Source organism: Setaria italica, chromosome II, assembly GCF_000263155.2.
Source record: "Setaria italica strain Yugu1 chromosome II, Setaria_italica_v2.0, whole genome shotgun sequence".
NCBI classification, from domain to species: Eukaryota; Viridiplantae; Streptophyta; class Magnoliopsida; order Poales; family Poaceae; genus Setaria; species Setaria italica.
The window spans coordinates 6,620,975-6,641,003 of record NC_028451.1 but is presented as its reverse complement, the minus strand read 5'-3'; the positions used below and the strand labels follow the sequence as shown (position 1 = coordinate 6,641,003).

General features: G+C 46.0%; 2 protein-coding genes and 1 pseudogene across 2 annotated transcripts; all 3 read right to left on the bottom strand.

The window, feature by feature from the left end:
• Nucleotides 1-11,828: 11,828 nt before the first annotated feature.
• On the bottom strand, nucleotides 11,829-12,638 carry LOC105913718 (annotated as a pseudogene).
• Nucleotides 12,556-14,085, bottom strand: LOC101754932. The gene is made up of 4 exons (XM_022824248.1): nucleotides 14,008-14,085; nucleotides 13,513-13,754; nucleotides 13,368-13,423; nucleotides 12,556-12,931 (listed from the first exon to the last, which is right to left on the bottom strand). The coding sequence occupies exons 1-4, from the start codon at nucleotides 14,083-14,085 to the stop codon at nucleotides 12,828-12,830; spliced, it is 480 nt and encodes a 159-aa protein (XP_022679983.1). The 3' UTR covers nucleotides 12,556-12,827.
• Nucleotides 14,086-15,348: 1,263 nt separating this feature from the next.
• On the bottom strand, nucleotides 15,349-16,855 carry LOC101754527 (ervatamin-B). The gene is made up of 2 exons (XM_004955732.3): nucleotides 16,279-16,855; nucleotides 15,349-16,196 (listed from the first exon to the last, which is right to left on the bottom strand). Exons 1-2 carry the CDS (start codon nucleotides 16,853-16,855, stop codon nucleotides 15,583-15,585), a joined length of 1,191 nt encoding a protein of 396 aa, XP_004955789.1. The 3' UTR covers nucleotides 15,349-15,582.
• Nucleotides 16,856-20,029: the final 3,174 nt, after the last annotated feature.

Sequence of the window (20,029 nt, the reverse complement as noted above, 5' to 3'; positions counted from 1 at the left end):
TCATACCATGCTATCTATAGGTCCCCCCTTAATCTAAACATATACATGATATCACTTAATGATTAACAATTTAAATACGGAGCAAGGCACCCATTTCATAATCTAAGTCCAAGGCATATATGTCACATTGAAAAGGAGCTTTTTGAGATAGAGCTACTCAACCCAAAATTTCATCCTTATGTTTGAACACATACATCAAAACCGGTAGGAAACTACTTCTGACCTTACTCATAACCTAAACATGTTAGCACTAGGAGACATGAAGTAGCGTAAATGCCACACCAAGATCAACATACCTCTACAACAGGTCCAACAACTATCAAACCACTGAGGATTCCATAGACTTCAGTATGGTAGGGAAAAAATATATAATAAGATAAATCACCAAGTATATGCCATATATAAAACATACTTTCAACCTCAACCATATTTTCATAACCCCTCATCCATTGAATAATCCATTCATCCATTCACCCATGTTAAAGAAAAAAAACTGTATACCCTCCATATAGCTATATTAGAATGAAATATTCATGTTCTTCGCATACTTGTAAACATCATGTATAATATTACAGATTACCACATATAAATATGTGCACTGCATTTTATAAGTGGAGGTAGTAAAAATAACATGTTAAAGTTGTAGCAATGCAACAACTACATTCACTTTCCTTTATCAACCATGTAGACTTACACGCCACCTAGCAACCCCACCTACTAAAACACTTATGTATATCAGCGCAGTAACCCCAAATGGTATTTTCATATAGAAACATAAAGTGTTCATATGTCCAAAACCTTAATATGAATGAGAATAGACAAGCTACATTCCTTGTCACCGTCATCAATGAACAGCAGCAATGCTTCTTTTTTTCGTATCTATTTTTATACAATAGATTAGGTATCAAATAAATATGTATTTAGAAACTTCAGAGAATAAAACTAAAACTTTGGTAGCAAAACTATAATTTTATAAAACTTCTAAGGCCACCTAAAACACAACTCAAAACGGCACTTCTAAATCTGCCTAACAGCCCAGGCAGCAAAATTATGAAATTTTGCTGACAGGAAGAACTTTTATCCCTATACAAAAGTATCCATAGTTGGAAGAGCCAATTCGACCATTTACGAGGTGAAAAATACCAATGAACAGACTTGACCCGATCCGCTAGGCAAACACAAATAGTCACATTGATTCGGCCATATCTCGAGTTCCACTCCACCAAAAATTGCAATTAAATACAAGTTTGGAAAACTTACTAAATCCTCCACAACTTCCTAATATATCTCAAGAATCAATTCCGCACCTAGCATATCCAAAACTCGTACCCTAAATAAACTATCGAATCTGCAAGGAAACCGCAACTGGAAAATGAAGTTAAACTCGAATCTAACCTCTGATCCTCTAATCCCCCACAGGCAAAACCTCCAAAAATACTTAATTACAGAGGAAGGAGACGGATCCCACTCTTACCCAAGGCTTCCCCATGAAAATCCGCAAGGGGAGGTTGGGTAAACACTAATCTAGCATATCTCCTTGATCCTGTCTTCCTCCTGAATCCATCTTGCTCCTTCTCTTCTCAATCCTTGCTGCAGTGGAGGAGATCTAGAGGGGGAGAGGGGGCAGTAGGGGGAGGAGGAGGCATGTCGGGGGAGGGGTTTCGTGAGGAGGGGAAGGGGGGCGGCCAGAAAAGGGGGTTGGGGGTAAGGGTTACGTGCCTCCTCTATTTTTCTTGATTCATCTCATCCCTTCATTCTTCGGTTGCATAAAACTTCATGATGTTAAATCCGAATACTACATGTGAGTAGTCAAACGGATTGCTTTCGAAGAGATCTACGCATCTACGGTCACCAATTTTCAATGCGAGCTATGGATCAAAAAGTCAACTTTTGCCCCTCCTTAAAACATCCGGTCAACATGTACACCTTTTACACTTTCTAGCATACAAAGCGTATGTTGCTCAAAAGCACAGTCTATTAGTTCATAGAGTACCAATCATAAACGATGAATTCAAATATCTTATGAACTATACACAGTTAATGACACTTTAATTTTGGGTTGTTACACCACGGCATGCCGATACACCAGTGTGAGCTGGGAAATTGGTGGTAGTGAGGACATCCCTCCATCAGATACAATCCCTGCTGCAAATTCTACACCAACATTAAAAGGACCAATGTGACGTGCTCGTCACTTGAATTATGAGGTGCGTTATTCTAATATTTGTGAGGATGGGCTGCTACTAAAATCTTGTGATGTTTTATTTCTTAGGAACATGGGATCAGGAAAATTTACATACAACCAACCCCTGCTTGCATAAGTATCAAGTGCTACTTCAAGTAACAACATTTATGCACACAAAGATTCAGTTTATGTAACAACTGCCTCAACTTTCCGTGCAATCCTGTACCAACCTGTGACGTTTTATGGTGCATGTTATACATTGCTGGAAAGGATATGAAGGGGGCGTTTGGATGTCAGGGGCTAAACTTTAGCCCTGTCACATCACACGTTCAGATGCTAATTAGGAGGACTAAATATGAGCTAATTAAAAAACCAATAGCAGAACCCATAGGCTAAATCGCGAGACGAATCTATTAAGCCTAATTAATCCATCATTAGCGAATGGTTACTGTAGCACCACATTGTCAAATCATGGACTAATTAGGCTTAATAGATTCGTCTCGCGATTTAGCCTAGGGGTTGTGCAATTAGTTTTGTAATTAGACTATGTTTAATACTCCTAATTAGTGTCCAAACATCCGATGTGACAGGGGCTAAAATTTAGCCCCTCCCTGCCAAACACCCCCGAAGTCTATTTTTCAATGCAACAAACGGAGCATCAATTGGATTTCCCAATAAAAACTTATGGCTTAATTACTAAAGACTGCACAGAAGGCAAGAAGACGCGCGAGAACTTGAAGAGACTTCATGAATGCACGAACCAGTTGACCTTCGAACTCCCAACATGGTGGCCTGTGCCCATAACTCATCTAGGAGGGTTATTCCTAGTATAAGTACCACCTATGTACTTCTGAAACATTTGGGTTTTGCTTAGATTTCATCTACACACTTTGTTTGTGAGATTTCACCTCTGTACCGGACCGACTAGGCTGCTACTTTGGTTTGTGATACCCCAACTTGCAATTTCAGATTGCCTTTACCGTTCTTGCTTGTATTCTCGATTCACTTGCAGGAATTAGCCTTCTTGACAAGGTCTTCCGGGTTACGTGCTCGGTTGATAACCATTGAAGCTGTGGTGTTGTGATTGCAAGAGCATTGATCTGTTCGGTCGAAGTCCTGGATCATCTATGTCGAGATCTCCACAATCGACTTATCATCTACCTATCAAAAGATGGGGCCTAAATTCCCCATTAGGTGGCGCTAGCTAGTGTTCTGCTTTTATTTTGGCAAGGGATGGTGCTGGATGCCGTCCACGAGAACGAATCATCCACGATGCCGACTCTGGTGTATTTTGCATTTGCAACCGTCCACGATGAACAGTTGTAGGAACGCAAACAAACAAATTATTTTGTTGAGCTGTAGCCAGTACAAAAACATAGTCTTCGATCTTTCGCATCAACTATATGGTGGCAGCGGTCACACAAGCACTGAAGCACATGGGTCAAGTATGGTCTGGGGAGCCTTCTACAGGGGTAATCAATTCATATAAGTATCCAGTGGACATATTTCTCTCGCGACTCCTCACGGTGGGAGTCGTATATAATCCCAACCATGTCACATGATCTGGATCGAACTGAATCTTCACTAACTCTTGCTCTGTTCCCATCAAAACTCCATTGCCCTCCCAGAGTGATTACAGGTAAGAAACATTATGGCAATGCAAGCCACCATTTCAACGTGAACTAGCTAGGAGAGCTGCCTCAATGGAATCATGTGGATGGGATGCGCCAGGAACTTTTGCTGGGGAGACATGTCTTATCCTGGCCATTTTGGATAATTGGATCACTAGTTGTGCCACCTATATGTCGTTCTGAACAGGTGAACGATGAATCTTGTCGCGGTTGTATTTCCTTCTAGTGGAGCAAAAATTGATTTAGAAGTTGTTCAGTTTTATTAATCACTCCTAAGGATTGAAATCTTATGGAGAAGTAATCAAATGGTTTTTTATAGAATATAGGAGGTGCATAGTCAAATATAAAAATGAGATTGCAATAATCAACTGTATGTAAATGTCATTATGTGAGTTCTTAATTAATGAACAGAATACTATTATTGGTACTTTCCGCCATACCAAATCTGTCAGAGGCTACATCTAATGCTAAAATTAACTTCAGCTCATTTGTATGGAATGACTAGACCATAAAACGGTAGGAGAACCATGAGTGATGAGAAGTAGGTTGTGGTTTTGAAGACAATGGCAGTTTCGTGCCGGGTGATATGATGTTTTCCGTTGGAGATGGGAGACACTGGGAATTTCTACACTGCTAGGACACACCACCACAACACCAGATTAGCGATAGACGTCAATTGGTAAAAGTCTACTATTATCAACGATCAGTCCATGGGTAAAACTTCCCAACAAACGATTCATCGGTGATCCTTATTTTGCAGAGCAACTGTCCGTGGATAAAGATGTTCATATTTACACATGAATGGTTCGTCGGCAAATATGCATGCTACATCGAACAGTCAGTGGCTAAAATTAGGCAATGAAGCCTGCGTGTATCTGTTTTTATCTGGCGCAAGTTATTTGTAATTCGTAGCAAGTTGTTTTGTTTTTAGCGGGTCTTTTTTCTCCCGCACGCATCCTAGCAGCCCCACAAGACCAGCGCCACATTTTTCAGTTTTTCACCCTGTCGCCCACCCGCGCGAAGCGAGCCTTGTGGCCCCCATCTCGCTCTCCTCCATCCCGAGCGCCTCCACTTTTCCGAAATCTTGTCCGCCGCCGATGCCCTCACTCCCCCCATCTTTCTCGCACGCGCTCGCCGGCCACACCTCCTCCTCATTCCTGTCCATGCCCTCCACGAGTTCGGCAGAGGAGCTGCTGCACGGCCCTCGATGAGGCTGCCTGAAGACCTGCTGCATGACGCCCCAATCCCGCCTCCCGCGCCCGTGTGGCATAGCGTGGAGGAGCAGGTGCCAACTCATGATCTGCAGCAGGCGCTTCCCATGAATCTGCAGCGGCAGCCACCAATGAGGGTCAAGGACTCTGCCAATAGTTTTAGATCGGTTCATGATGTGGTCTGTATTCCATAGCCACGATCCAATTAATCTTCCATTCATGTAGCATGGAATGGCTCGGTAGTAACTGGGGTGGGTGTACATTGGCATCCGGAATTCAGTGATGAAAATCCTTGAAGAGGTTCGTAATGGGGATGGGAAACATCAGGAATTTTGGCAGAAGCAATGATGAAAGGTCATGCCTAGGCTGAGCATCACCTTCTGCCCTTTTCCTCGCACTTCTGGTTCTGACATTTGCTTCAATCCTTTGGTATCTTTGGCCGCCGTCGTCCACGTTCTGCTCAAAGGTTACCGACCTTCGTTCTTGATCTCCTGCTTGCTGATCATCACCCTCGGTTGCTGGTGGAGTATTTGTTCATTTTCTCTTACGTTGTGGCGTCGTGGGTTGGTTCTTGAGCTACGAACGGTGGGTACCAACTGTTGGTTTCAATCGAACTTAAGACCAAACAGTAGATGAAATTAATGAACAAAAGTAACACCTCTAGGAACTTTTCATTCAAAAACAGACCGTTCAGATGAAGCTGCACGCCTTGTTTCTTTTACACTCCTGCCTCTCGCAAGCAGTGATTTGTCATAGATGAACCCAATAATATATGGAAGATCCATAGTAACAGGTTTAACACCTAATTTTATCGCCATCTCATTTGATCTTCTAACAATTATCACTCAATGCTAGATCTATAGTTTCTGTAATTTTCAACATTTCGAAAATCAAATGACGTGTATCGCCATATCATCTGATCTTCTAACAATTATCACTCAATGCTAGACATATAGTTTCTGTAATTTTCAACATTTCGAAAATCAAATGACGTGTAAGTATTTCATCGACGACCTAGCACTGGGCCGCAGGCGAGGTCGCGCTTCCACCCCTAGGCCGCGGGCAGAGTGGCACCGGTGGCTGGGGCGGGCATGACAGGTGGAGCTGCTGCAGCGGCTACACAGGCGGAGTGGTGGCGCAACGACCGGCAGCTGCAGTACTGGAGCAGGTGCAGGTGCGCAGCCGGGGACTGGTGTGGCGGCGCGGCCATGTCCGGGCGCACCGACGGTGGGGTCGCGAGTCCACGGCTGTGGTACAGTTTGAGTGGTGCTGGCCGCTTCGCGGAGGCATGGCCACAGACTACTGCTTCAGTATTTTTTTAAAAAAAATTGTATCAAATTCTAGGGCTAGTCGTATAACATATCCACCAGTCCTAATACTAGGACCGGCCGTATCATCGTCAAAAGAAATAGCTGACTTATAGATCTGAAAACGTGGCCTCGGTTGCAAAAAATCGAGACTAAAAATGCTTTAAAAGACTAGCATCGCGTAGCCCGTTTTAGCACTTATTAGGCCCATCAACTAGATCCTAAGCATTGTCCCTCAACCATAGCACCAAACGAATAGTACCACATATATTACAACCTCGGTCTTTAAAACAGGAAAAGGTTCAAAATACTCTCCTCAAAAGTATATCCATAGTCCCAATAACGTCATAAACTATTTCTTAGTTCGATATACCCCATAAACCTTGCCATTTGGTCTAATCAAAATTATCTTTTTTGTTCTCCACAGCTGAAGTCTTAAGTTAAAATTTTATGAAATCATAACGTATGTTAGAATAAAAATACATCACGCACTTTTCATCATTATTTTGATAGTAGGACATTTAACAATAGATTAATCCTTATGATACAAAATTATATGAAAAGTAATGAGGAAAAATTCGTAATATATGTTTTTGAGATATGTTATGATTTCCACAACCAACCTGTAAAATGTTAAAATAAAATTGCACTTGTGTCTGGTGAATCTAAAAAGACAAGTTGTATTATTAGCGGTAAATTGAACCAATTGATATAGTATACAGGTAAACTGGACCAATAAATAGTTTATGGGTTATCTGGACTTTGACTATATCCGAGAGGAGAAATTTGGACCTTCTCCTTTAAAATAAGACTAATCAAAATGCAATAGCAATACATAAGCACATGGATAATCCAATGTTTCATGGTTAACAGTCCGTGGCAATCCCTTGTTGAATAGTAAAAATCATAACACAAGCCCTAGTATGATTACTGGCTTCATCTTTTTCTGTCTATACTTTGCACCATTCTTTTAATGATTATCTACTCCATCATGATCTGAGGCCGATCTATATATGTTACTAGTCACAGATGATGAGAAATAAAAAGTTTCTCCAATAGAGGCTCCACGCTCCTAGCATGATTTTTTCTAGGTGGTGTTCACTTCACTTGTTGAGGGAATGTCCCAGGCTCTAAGGTATGTAGACAACGTGCAATGGCACTACCGATACACCAAAACCACCTTCACGTGTACTGTACACTGTACCTAATAAGATCTTAGCGTAGCAGAGCAGTAATTTCCCTAGCACACACCCCACTTGCTCTTCTACTCTTTGAGATTTGTTTGTTTTTAAGCTTGAGCTCTCCCTTGGGCAGATAAAAAATTTCCACCACAACCACCTGGCTGATGGAAAATCTACAGGGAGGTCAGGAATGATGATTATGTTAATTGTACCCGATGGCGGTTAATTTCTCGTGAGGATGGGATGCATTGGGAGTTTATGATGAAGCGTCAGTGGGAAAAGATGAGCCGGGGTTTTCGGTCAGCTACAGCCTACAAGCTAGCTTGTTTTTATGGCAGAGGTACTGCACACAGCTCAGCACTGCGCAACATTCAAGATTGCTATTGTTCTCCGTTGTGTAGTCACCTTGGATTTCAGGCTTCCCGTTCGTCCATTGCAAGTTCTTCCTCTGTAAGACAAAATAGTGCAAGCATTGTTACCAATAATCTTTAATCTTCCCCGCAATACATTGCTTACTCTGGTCATAACAGTGGCCCTTTTTGAAATCAACCACCAAAAAGGAAAGGCATCCAATGCACAAGCAAGAGTTTCACAAGCTATGATCATTTGGATGTGGAAGCAGATAGTTTAGCCATAATTCGTGAAATTTCATAGCATGCACTAAACTCCCCTAAGCATGTGCAAACATATGGTGCAAACAAGATCATATACACAAGCATAAGGGAGTGTTTGGATCCTAGAGCTAAAGTTTAGTCCGTGTCACATCAGATATTCGGATGCTAATTAGGAGGACTAAACATGAGCTAATTATAAAACTAATTGCAGAACCTCTAGGCTAAATCGCGAGACGAATCTATTAAGCCTAATTAATCCGTGGTTAGCGAATGTTTACTGTAGCTCCATATTGTCCGTGATGAACTATTAGGCTTAATAGATTCGTCTCGCGATTTAGCCTAGGGGTTGTGAAATTGGTTTTGTAATTAGCCTATGTTTAATACTCCTAATTAGTGTCCAAACATTTGATGTGACAGGGGCTAAAATTTAGCCCGGGGATCCAAACACCCCCTTAAAGGCCTTGGTTTGGGAGGGAGTGGCAGACAAGTCCAAAAACTTGACTGGTGTGAAAGAGACAACGGCAGTTGAAAATGGTTTGATTTTTTTTTCTGAACTGTCATGCTGACACGTTTGAATCGAAGCGTACAGTTGGCGCCCATCGTGAAGAAGAAGGCCAGGGTTTCCAGGAAGCTTCGTTCAAAGCTTGTATGAAGTAGTAGTAGGCATGATTTTGAAACTGAATTTTCAAATCTTTGAAAGATTCCAAGTTGGACCCATGATTTGGTTGGTTCCTCATGGTCAGTCTTGTATGAAGTAGTTGTCACAGCAATGCCAGCCTGCCTGATCAGCAGTGACGATTTCTAGCTAGACTAATAACATAACCACATGTGCAGCTAACAAGATACTCCCTCCGTCTTAAATTTATGACACTGTTAGACTTTTTTTGTTTGTTTGACAATTCGTCGTTTCTACAAATATTTTTGTAAATGGATAAACTTACAAGTTAAATGTAAAGTACATTTGACAATAGACATAATAATACACATTTTACTTTAGTTAACTGACTCTATTCAATAGATATTGGTGGTCAAACTTGGAGTAAAAGTTAATAGTGTCATATATTTAAGAACGGAGGGAGTAGTATTTTATGATAGACAAAAAGGGAGTAGGTTATTACACTGATAATTCAACCGGAAAAATATAAAATTCGGTCGGCGCTGAAGGTAGGCATCACCTTCTAAGGAGGTTCCAATTGAGCTCAAATGTGCTCAATTTGTCAACAAGATTTCCAGATGTCAATTTGTGTTTAGAGAAATTCCAAGAGCTTCTCTAAAAATTCTTTCCTAAAATTATGTATTGCGGGTTTTTTCAAAATTTTCTTTCCCAAAAAATATATCATCCCACGGTAGCTCTCCAATAATAACTTCACCAATATTTCAAAACAGGCCACGTTAGCACGACGCACGACGCAGGGGCGACGAGCGTGTCGGACTCGCAGTACAGGTAGAACACCCGACTGCAGATGGCGTCGGAGCACGCCAGCCCGACGTCCGCCGCGCGCGCTTCTGCGGCTCGGCCAGCGGCGGTTGGCTCGTCCTCGCGCTCGACTCGTGCCACGGGTACGCGCTCTACAACGTCAACTTCGGCAAGCGCATCATGCTCCCAGCATGGGACAAGGACGTCCCGCTGGTCATGCATGCCGCCACGTTTTCCACCCTGCCACCTGGCCCCAACCAGTACATGGTCGCCGCCATCGTGCTCGTCGGCAACCGCTCCAAGCCACTGTCGCGTTCTGGAGCGAGGCCAGCAGGAGATCATGCAGCAGCTAGCCACCGCGCCGAAGGTCGCCAGGGAGCAGGACATCATGCAGCAGCAGGTCGCCGCGGCTATAGTTGGCCATTTAGCCCGCGGCCCATGGGCCAGCCCAGGCATGGTATTTTGGCTCAACCCAGCCACAGCACAACACGGTGGCCTTGTAGGTCGGGTCGGCCCAGCCTATTCCACGGGCCGTACCTTGGCTGCTGTCTCAGCCCGTGGGCTGGCCTAGGCATGGCACGGCCCATATGACCCGTGGGCCGGTAATGGCCGGCACGGCCTGTTTAGGCCTGCCTCAGCCCGGCCGGCCGATTCCTCCACGAAAGGCCGAAACCGTTAAGGCACGCTGTACCCCTCCGCAGTTCGTAGCTTCCTCGGCTCCTCGTCTGCACAGCGCACGCCAATTCCTGACTTCCTGCTTCAAGAGGATTCGAGAGTTCCCGCACGCCGCACCACAATATCCTCTCGACGCCTCTACTCCCCACGCCCCTCATACCGTCCCCTTGCGCCCTCACGCCGTCCGCCGCCTCTTGCGGATCTACAAGCTGGCGCGGCGCGGATCTGTAGGCCCTTCGCACCGTCGCGTGGTCGTGCCCTCCGGCCTACGCCGCCTCCCCCTGCGCCGTCCCCTCGCGCCCTCTGCAGCTCCGCTGCCTCCCGCTGGCCCCTCGCGTGGATCTGCAGGTCGGCATGGCGCTGCGCGGATCTGCCTGCCGGAGCAGCAGGCAGCCAGCCCCTCGCAGCCGCGCGGTCTCGCTATCCGGCCTCCACCACCTCCCCTGCGCCGTCCCAGCATCTCCTCGTGTGCCCATCGGGCTGGAACGAGCATGATGAGCCCGTTAAGGCATGCCGGGCCAGCGGGCCGGCACAACCCGCTTAAGAAGGTCGTGGGCCGTGACTGGACCCCTCCTTCGGCATGTGGGCCAGCACGGCCTGGCACAGTTACTGTGTGGGCCTAATCGGGCTAGGCTTAATCGTGCCGGGCCTAAACGTGCCCGTGCCAGGCCGGGCCGGGCCGCCCATTTGGCCAACTATACCCACGGTGGAGGTTGGCAAAGAACAGGAATTGATCGTGCAGCAGGCCAGGCAGGCAGGAGGAATGGTGATGCTGCTGCATGCAGGCCACCGAGACGCCCATGGTGCAGTACTCCCAGACAGAGCTCGGCATCTCGCTAGGGCTCTAGTCATTGGTGCAACAGATGTTGCAGGAGCATGGTGGGAGTCACTGGGGAGCCGAACATGACGAGCATGGTGTCCTTTCGAGCTGCTGCATGCAGAAGGTCCCCGATCATCCTTGCACGGCGCGCAAGCAGCTGGGAGGTCTCCCGGTTCCTCTTGGATCACCGTCCGCGCAGCCTCCACGATCATCGAGATGAGCCCATAAGCATCCACCCCTGCGAGCTGCGCGACGCTGGCCAGCTGACTAACTCCATTCCACAGCGCCATGATCTTGTCCGGGGTTGGTCTTCTGGAAGGTCTACCTTAGAGACCCCAGAAGAAGACTGAGCTTCATTTATAAATAATGGAACCAAAGTACCTGAGATCTAAATTTTCTAAAAACAGTGACTTTGACGATGAACTGAAAGCGGCCAACTGAGAAAAACACGGTCTTCCACTACAGACCCAGTCACCCCAAGCCAGACGATGTTGCATCTCCATTGACTGAAAGTTCCAATGATATGACTGGAATGGTCACATTCGAGCTGTTGACTTCCATGAATATTGAACACATAAACTGAACCACAGCAGGAAAAAAAACTGACTGGCATCTCTTTTCCACGAAACGTCTGGTACTCTTGGCAGGTTGTGGCATTGCCACAAAAACGTCGGCACCGTCTCAAGGACCAATTGACTTCTGCCTACAGAATTTCCGTGAACACACACCTTCGCTGCAGAGTATTCCACCAAAACGGGACACCAGCTGACTGCCAATCCAATTTGTATCCATTCGCAGCGCACTCATGGCAGACAACCAAGCGAAAGTTATTATCACCGTGCTGATGGGATTTGGCGACCCACACCGGATGCGTTCCGGCAGCGGGCCGAAAGTTATTATCACTTTGCTTTGAGGTCTGAATTCTGCACAATTGTATTGAAAATCTGCATGAGGGATGGTGTGGATGTAACAACTTTTACAATGTCCCTCGCTCTCCCAATTGCATTTGAAATTACCTTCACACTAGCCTGAACCATGATGTTGAGCACATGGGCAGCACACTTGACATGAAGGTGTTCACCTTTGAAGAACATCCCAACACCTAAAGCATCACGAATATCCTTTACTGCTTTGTTATTCATACTGGCATTGTCTAATGTCAAGGTAAACAGCTGTTCAGTCAACTCCCACTCCACCAGGCATGAGGTAATTCCATCTTGTACCGCATATGATGTATGTGGGAAAGAAATCTTCTTGAATGTTGTTTCTTATGCAGTTCAAACTCCGCATCAATGAGATGTGCTGTAACACCTAGATAGCCTAGGTTCTGGTTAGAAGACCATAGATCGGCTGTAAGACTAACATGGGACTTCACCTTTCTGAACTTGTCCATCAGCTGCAACTTCTCCTCTTCATAAAACAAAACACAATCTGTGCGTACACTTTGACGACCAACAACTCTAAAAGATGGTTGATAATAATTTATCAAGTTTGTCCAATGAGGATCATCAGCTTTACGGAAAGCAATCTCTGCACTGATAAAATATTTGGCAATCAAAACACGAAATACTTCTGGATCAAAGACACCCTTTTCCATGTTCAGAGACTTTGGCTTCAATGTTGCAATGAATCTGTCCCTATCCTCTTGCGGAATGGAATGACAGTGAATTGCAATGTGTGTGTTGAGGTGCGTTGTACCTTTTCCAGGTTCAGAGGACAATTGAAACTTACAGTATCTGCATATTGCCTTCTCCTTGCCATCAACCACTTCGGTATCCACAAATTTTCAAACTTTAGTTCTCTTCCTAGATGATCGACTTGACTGCTTAGTTACCAGACTATCACGACTTTCAACCTCAACCACAACTTCCTGTCCTAGATCCATATCACCTAGATGACACAAATGCAATTTCAATATAAGATAACAAAAGGAATCACAATTGTTGCAAAAAAAAAAAACTACTGAACATATATCACCAAAATATGAGCCTATGACTATGACTAAAGCATATAAGCTATACTTACAATTGTTGTTTATATAGAGTTATATCTTCATGGTAGTTTATTTACAATTTTAACTTGGTCAATCTATCGGTACATTTCTAAATACAAGCACTGCATACTGTCGAAACTCAAAAGTGCAACATTCATTCAAACAGGCACATGCCATCCTAACCTAGGGATGTGATTGACATACGTGTAGTTGAAACAGCACACAGAAGAGATGAACTAGCATGGCAACCACAGCGACATCAAAATACAGCAACTAAAAGTATGCTTTCGATGCTAGCAGCAATGCAACGTAGGGTAAAGGTAAAAGCATTACCGCTCATAGCAAGCCACACCAGCAAACCTGCAGATTGAGAAAAGGAATCGGCTAACCTGCAGATTGGAAAGAATCGGCTAGATTAGAGACCTGCAAATACCAGGGGAGGAACAAGCTAACCTGCGAATACCAGGCTGTGCAATACCAGGCGGCGCTGGACTGGTGCAGCCGAGGCTCGCGCGGAGGAGGCCCCTCCTCACTGGATCTTGGATCCAGCCCCTCGGCGAGGATCTTGGAGTCGGCACCTCGACGAGGATCTTGGAGTCGCAGGTCGCCGCCCTGCAACGCCGCCGCCGGCCTCTCACAGCGGCGCCGCCGCCGCTCGTGAGCCGTCTCGCATACGCGCTTGAACGCTACGTTTAAGGCCCTCTCTGTATTTCTGCGAGCCTGATACGTTAAGGCCCTTATCTGATCCGCGGGCCACGATCCACACGTTGAGCTCGAGCCACAACTACAATTCAGCCCTTTTAACAAGCAGTCCGATTCGATTCGGCCCTTCTCTACAGGAGCCCATATAGGATCTGTAAATCACAGCCCATGAGTTTGGAGGCCCTTATGTGCCTTGGATATACAAGGCCCATTACCAGTTACCAGGAGTAGCCGGGAGTCTCTCACCGGCAGCGGTATTTTCTCAAACAACCTTTCCGCCGGCGCAGCACTGACAGAGGTCACGGGCCAGAAGATCAGAGCGCACCCCGCCGGAGTCCGTTCCAGGCATTCTTGCCTCTCACTCGACTAGTTTTCAGCCATGGCACCACCATGACGACGATCCCTCGCGCTCCTCCTCCGCCGTTCCACCTGCAGCTGCGCTTCCTTGTTCCCGTTGGCTCTGTCCCGGCTCCAGACGGTGAGTGGGCGGTATCCAACCGCGCCGGCGAAGTGGCCTCGCCGCGTACGGCACTGCAATGGCGAGAATTTCTGGATGGAGGAACTCTGGCGAGCAAGCGAGCAGCATGGTTGGCTGGAAACTGCTTGCGCTGGGCCGATCTGGGCCACACAATCCTGCCAGCCTGCTACCAGGCCCAAGTAGCTACGAGACCACCATGCATGGTGCTCCAGGGCCCAGCCAGGCTGGGCCTCAGGCGGGTCACGGCCTATTGTTATTAGTTTAAAAACCATATTTGAATATTGAGATTTAACTTTCTGTTCAGATCTTACGTTAAGAAAAGAAGAAACTCACAAAAAAATTATGAACTGTTGGAATTAAGAAAGATTGGATCATGTTTCCTAATTGTGAGGTCCTAGCAACACTCACAATCAAGTTTTTAAATTGAAGCAATATTTATAAAAGCTTTTTAAAATATAATATTTCCGTAACATAAATTAGTATGGTTGCTCTATTGAAGCTTGCGGAGTTAACATTTTCTTTGGCATTTTTTTTCATAGAGTTGACATTTGAAGCTTAACGCATCTTTAAGCTTGCTTGGAAATTGTTGTCGTAGAACTCCGTGACATGTCAAGATGCATGCATGCTCTCCACATATGTTCAAGGATTTTATTGACTCCTTTTAATGTTGTACTCCATGTTAACATCTTTTTATATAAATTTGATTAAAAGCAAGACAAGTTTGACTTTAACAAAGCTTAACTGAACTACAATTTTGAATGAAGAGCGCTTGTTTATTTAAGCATGCCTCCTATACCTTGGGTGCTAGAAATAAAATCGCGACCGATGTGAACAGACCGCAAGAGCTAGCCATGGTTGTCTAGGTGGGGTTAGCGGAGGAGGTCTTTCGGTGTATCCGACCAGCAACTCTGAGATTTCTTACAAGTGGGAGGTTGCTAGGCGACGGTGGAAGCTGGGATGAAGGAACGAGCAAGATCAGTCTTAAATGGGCTGTCCCTGACCTAGCATGACCCTAGCACTATACAACGCGGCACTATTAGGCACGACACTATAAGATAAGATGTCCTAATTGTACAGTGCCGTCCAGAACTTTGAATGACATAGGTCACTTGAACATATCCAACTTTTCGTACATATGGTAAAAAACACCTCCCTTATTTATTTATTTATTTATTTATTTATAAGCAAGCTAGGATGCATGTCAGCACCCCATACAATCTTTACAACGATATATTACGTGCACACACACGCAGCACGTGTGTGCACGTGAGTACATAGCGAGGCACGTACGGTGCAACTACATGTGCACGTAAGGATGATCATGGATATATGCATGGCTGGGAGGTGCATGCATGGCGATCGATCAAATCAGATGATAGGGAAGCTGGGGCGCACCGCGAGGCCGCACAATCCCAACGGCGGCGAGTCCCTGAGGACGTAGACGAAGCCGTTTTCGCCCCACTTGGCGCTCCACGAGTTCTTGCCGATCCAGTACTTGGTCCCGTCGGGCTTGGTCCCGTACCCGACGAGGGCCAGCGCGTGGTTCTGCGCTGTCTTGCACGCCCCTTTGGTGTAGACGCCGGAAATGGAGCAGCCGGCGTCGTACACGCCGTCGATGTAGTGCTGGAAGCAGGGGTCGTTGTGGTCGAAGGCCACGGCCACGGGCTGCCGCGCCACCGCCTCCATGATCGCCTCCTCGTCGCCGCGCGGCAGCAGCTTGTAGCTGCTTAGCGTCGCCTCCGCCGGCTTCCCCTCCTGGCAGGTGCCGTTCTTGTCCGTGTAGGGGTACGCCGCCGCCGACGTGATGCCGCCGTTCTGGATCACCCACTTGAAGGCCCTGTCCATCCACCCGCCGCCGCAGCCCTTGTCGAGGGTGTCGCAGTCCACGAGCTGCTGCTCCGACAGCACCGGCGGCGGGTCACCGGTGCTGATCGCCTTCGCGCTCTCTATCGTCGCCGCCGCCACGAACGCCCAGCAAGACGCTGATGGTATAGATTTTAGACACTTAATTATAATTAGCTTGCATTCATTTGGATGTTAGTTTCATTAAAATGGCCTACTTACAGCACCATGCATTGAACCCGACTGGAGTGACGACGCCTTCGGCCCTCCAATCGACGCTCGGAGGCAGCAGCGCTGTCAGGTTTGCACGACGCGGTGGCTCTTCTTCATCAACGGCGGCGAGCTGGTGGAGGTCACCGCCATGGACGCCGCCACCCTCGTGGACGGGGCCAGCGCGAGTGGTGATCATCATCATCTCCTCCTTCTCCGACGTCGGGTCGCCGTTGTTGCCACCGTACATGGCCATGAACTCGTCGTGGGTGAGGTCGGTGAACGGGGTCTCGCCGAGGCGGTAGCTCATCCGGCTGTCCCGGTTCGCCGCCTCGATGAACGCCATGTTGCTCCGGTACACCTCGAACCGGCGCAGCTTCTCCTCCTCGGTGGCGTACGACCGGCCGTGCGCCGCCATCCACCCATGGAACCTCCCCAGCATCAGCAGTGCCTCACCGTCCAAGCCATGGTCGTCGAGGGTACGTGAAGCTGATGAAGCCAGCAGGGAGGGGATGAAGAATGCGGCTGCCACCAGTAGCGGCAGCAGAGCGAGAGCCATGGATGAGGACGACGAGCGCATGGAAGCCATGTCCGATATGGATGCTTAGCTACCTTTGGGTACAGCCCATTTATAGAGGCCCGGCGACGATAGATCTCACTACTGATATGATTGACGTCCTCCTCTTGCATTGGTGTGCTGTCTTTTTCCATAGACTCCTAGAGTGAGCCTCATATCACATGCTGGCAAATAAACCGCACCGTCCCGTCACCGTCTTCTCGCTATCCCCGTCACTTTTTTTTTACCAAGAGTTGATTGAGCATGGCAAAGATTTTTTATCGAGTGCTCGACAAAAAACACAGGGCAAAGAACTGTTTGCCGTTAAAATTTATGCCGTGTGATGTTTGCTGAGTGTTTTTTGAGCTTTGCCGAGTGCCCCTGGCACTCAGCAAAGCTCTTGTTTCCAGTAGTGCGCTGAAAACACTAGATCTTTTAGGCAATAATTCATGGATAACAGGATTTGAAGGATCTTGGTGGGTACAGTGGCATCTTTCACACCTTCACTACCACACCAGCGGCATACATAAGTGCTTAATTCCCTCCAAGTCCTTGTAGTTTAAACTAAATGAAAGAAGAGTATATATCAACCTCATGGAAGAAAAGAGCCCGCGTCAAGTGCACTTAATTTTTTGAGATTAACAATATTAAAAATATGAGATTAGCAATTATGATATGCAACAAGTACACAAAAATAAAAATAAGATCTTTTTTTCTTTGGGGTACTCCTTTGTCTCACAACAAGGTTTAGCTTCTTCTTCTATTTTTAAATGGGAAAGCAATACCTTATTCAAGCATTTTCTTCTCCCCTTACACCTGAATTTTGCTTCGTCCTCTGCCAATCCAAGGATTGCGAGCTCCTTCTCCACCTCCGATCAGGTTGTTGGATCTTGGAAGTTCGGGCTTGAAAGCTTCTCTCTATAGGCTTCTGGGAGAGACTCTGAGCTGAGCGTAGGCTCCTCCCCCGCCAGTGACTACTTCGGACCTGGCGTCCATAGCCGCCCAGCGGTGGCCGCCCTGGCTCCACCGCCCCTCCTACCTCCCCTCCCCTCCTCTAGTTGTCCCTTCGCCCATGCTTCTCTCCATCTTTGTTGGCCAAGATGCTCTCTCGGTGGTGCTTTTTTTGAGTCTGGGCCCCTGGTGCCCCCGGCTCTCCTCCTCAGTTTGAGAAGCTTCGCCCATTCCCTTTGCTCGCCCTGGTGTTCTCTTCTCGCGATGAGTTCTCCGTCTTTTGATTTTCGCCCTGGTTTGGCCTTTGCTGCCAAGGCCTATGATCCTCTGGAAATGCCGGTGACTTCTCCCCCGGGTCCTTCTGGCTCTGCCTTTCATTTGCTTGTGTCCTTTAGCAAGAATACCTTCAAGCTTTCCTCTAGCTCGGTCAGCCTCTGCCTCCAGTCGGTTCTTGGAGGTGATGCTCAAGGCTTCAATGTGGTCCAATTTTCTCAGCAGGTCTTCAGGTTCTCTATGTCCTCCAAGTAGGTTGGTTTTTTTTTGAAGGGAACCAGGAGGGGTGTGAGCCCCTACTGATTATATATTAAATATTAGAAAGACAGCATAGATTACAAAGTCTGCTTCAGGAAACAAAAAAAGAAAGATAGAAGATCATCAAAATTACAAAGTATGATCTAGCCATGAAGTCATCTGTGGTTTCCAGCTTTCTTTTACTCTATGAAGTACTTGAGTGAAAAGCAATTTGAAAAATCCAATTGTTCCTTGAATAGTTGGATTGACGCCTTTGAATATAAGATCATTGCGTGCCATCCAAATAGCCTAAGACATGAGAATAATGATCTCCATGAAGAAAGGCACATTTAGTTGGTTCTTGAAGCTCTCCAAAATTGAGTAAGGTTCTTCATCCGAATTTGGAAATAGTCCCAAAAAAATCCAGCATTCTTGAGAGAAAGGACAATCCATCAGTAGATGAAAGAGGGTCTCCTCGACATTATTTTGGCAAAGGACACAGTTATATGAAGGGAGCACCATATGCTTACGCCAGAGGACATTTTTAGTGCTTAGTCTGTCATGAAGAACCAACCAAAAGAAGACCCTGTGCTTATTTTGATATCTAGATTTCCATAGCCAATTGAAAGCTTGATGAACCTGCCTATGACCTGTTAGATGCCCATATGCTTTTGATGAGGAAAACCAGGCGTTCCCCCAAATATACAGCCAGATATCCTGATCAGAGGATAAATGAAGTCCTTCCAAGCTAGCCCAAGAGTAGCTGCTGTAATGCTGGAGCAGATAAAGGTACATGAAAGAGTTGCTAGACGTTGTTAATTTCATGTGCCTTTTGTATTGAGCTTTCTTGTTTCTTTGCAAATGAAAGTAGATGAGGATACTCTTGAGCAGGCACACAATTGTCCCATAAGTCAAACCAAAGGGCACAATTGGCACCATTTTGAATTGTGACAGATGCCAATCCTTTATACTTATCCAGTAGTTTTAGAACATCTTTCCACCAAAAGGAACCAATCTTCTTGTCTGAGGGCAATTTGCCATTAGGATAATATTTCTCCCAAACCAAGTGAACCCAAGGTATATCCACTTTATTGACAAACTTATGGAGATATTTCAGCAATAAGGCTTCATTTTGGGTCTGTACATTAAGAACCCCTAGGCCACCTTCCTTTTTTGGCAGGCAAACCAATTCCCAGGCCGCTTTTGGAGGTTTCTAATTATTAATGTCTGATCCTCTCCACAGGCAATGTTTCCTGTATTTGTCAATTTGCTTGTAGATAGATTTAGGCAATAGAAAAGTGCACATATGGAACATGGGTATGGCTGTAAGGATTGAATCTGTAAGTTGTAACTGCCCTGCTTCACAAAGAAAAGAAGAAGTGGCCACCGATCTTCTTTCACATCTAGTAACCAGTGGTAAGAATTCTTCTACTCTGGGTTTAGTTAAGCCTAGGGGGAGGCCTAAATAAGTGAAGGGAAATTTTCCCATAGCACAGCCAAAACTCTGAGAGAGGGCTAGCAATCTCTCTTCTGTGATGTTAATTGGCACCATCATTGATTTATTATAATTGACATGTAATCCTGTAGATTGTGCAAAATCCTGAAGGATAATCTTTTAGTGTTGTAACTGCTGCTGGCAGCCTTCCATTATTATCAATGTATCATCAGCATATTGCAGTATTGGAAAGTCCTGATTATGCTGAAGTGGAATCGGCTAGTGCAAGTTACCTTGTTGTTTTGCATTAT

Coding starts and splice junctions, on each gene's coding strand:
- LOC101754527 (XM_004955732.3), bottom strand. CDS start 16,855: ATGGCTTCCATGCGCTCGTCGTCCTCATCCATGGCTCTCGCTCTGCTG. Junction 16,197..16,278: donor CGGGTTCAATGCATGGTGCT/GTAAGTAGGCCA, acceptor CTATACCATCAG/CGTCTTGCTGGGCGTTCGTG.
- LOC101754932 (XM_022824248.1), bottom strand. CDS start 14,085: ATGCCTGGAACGGACTCCGGCGGGGTGCGCTCTGATCTTCTGGCCCGT. Junction 13,755..14,007: donor AGTGCTGCGCCGGCGGAAAG/GTTGTTTGAGAA, acceptor TTAACGTATCAG/GCTCGCAGAAATACAGAGAG. Junction 13,424..13,512: donor CACCAGTCCAGCGCCGCCTG/GTATTGCACAGC, acceptor TCCAATCTGCAG/GTTAGCCGATTCCTTTTCTC.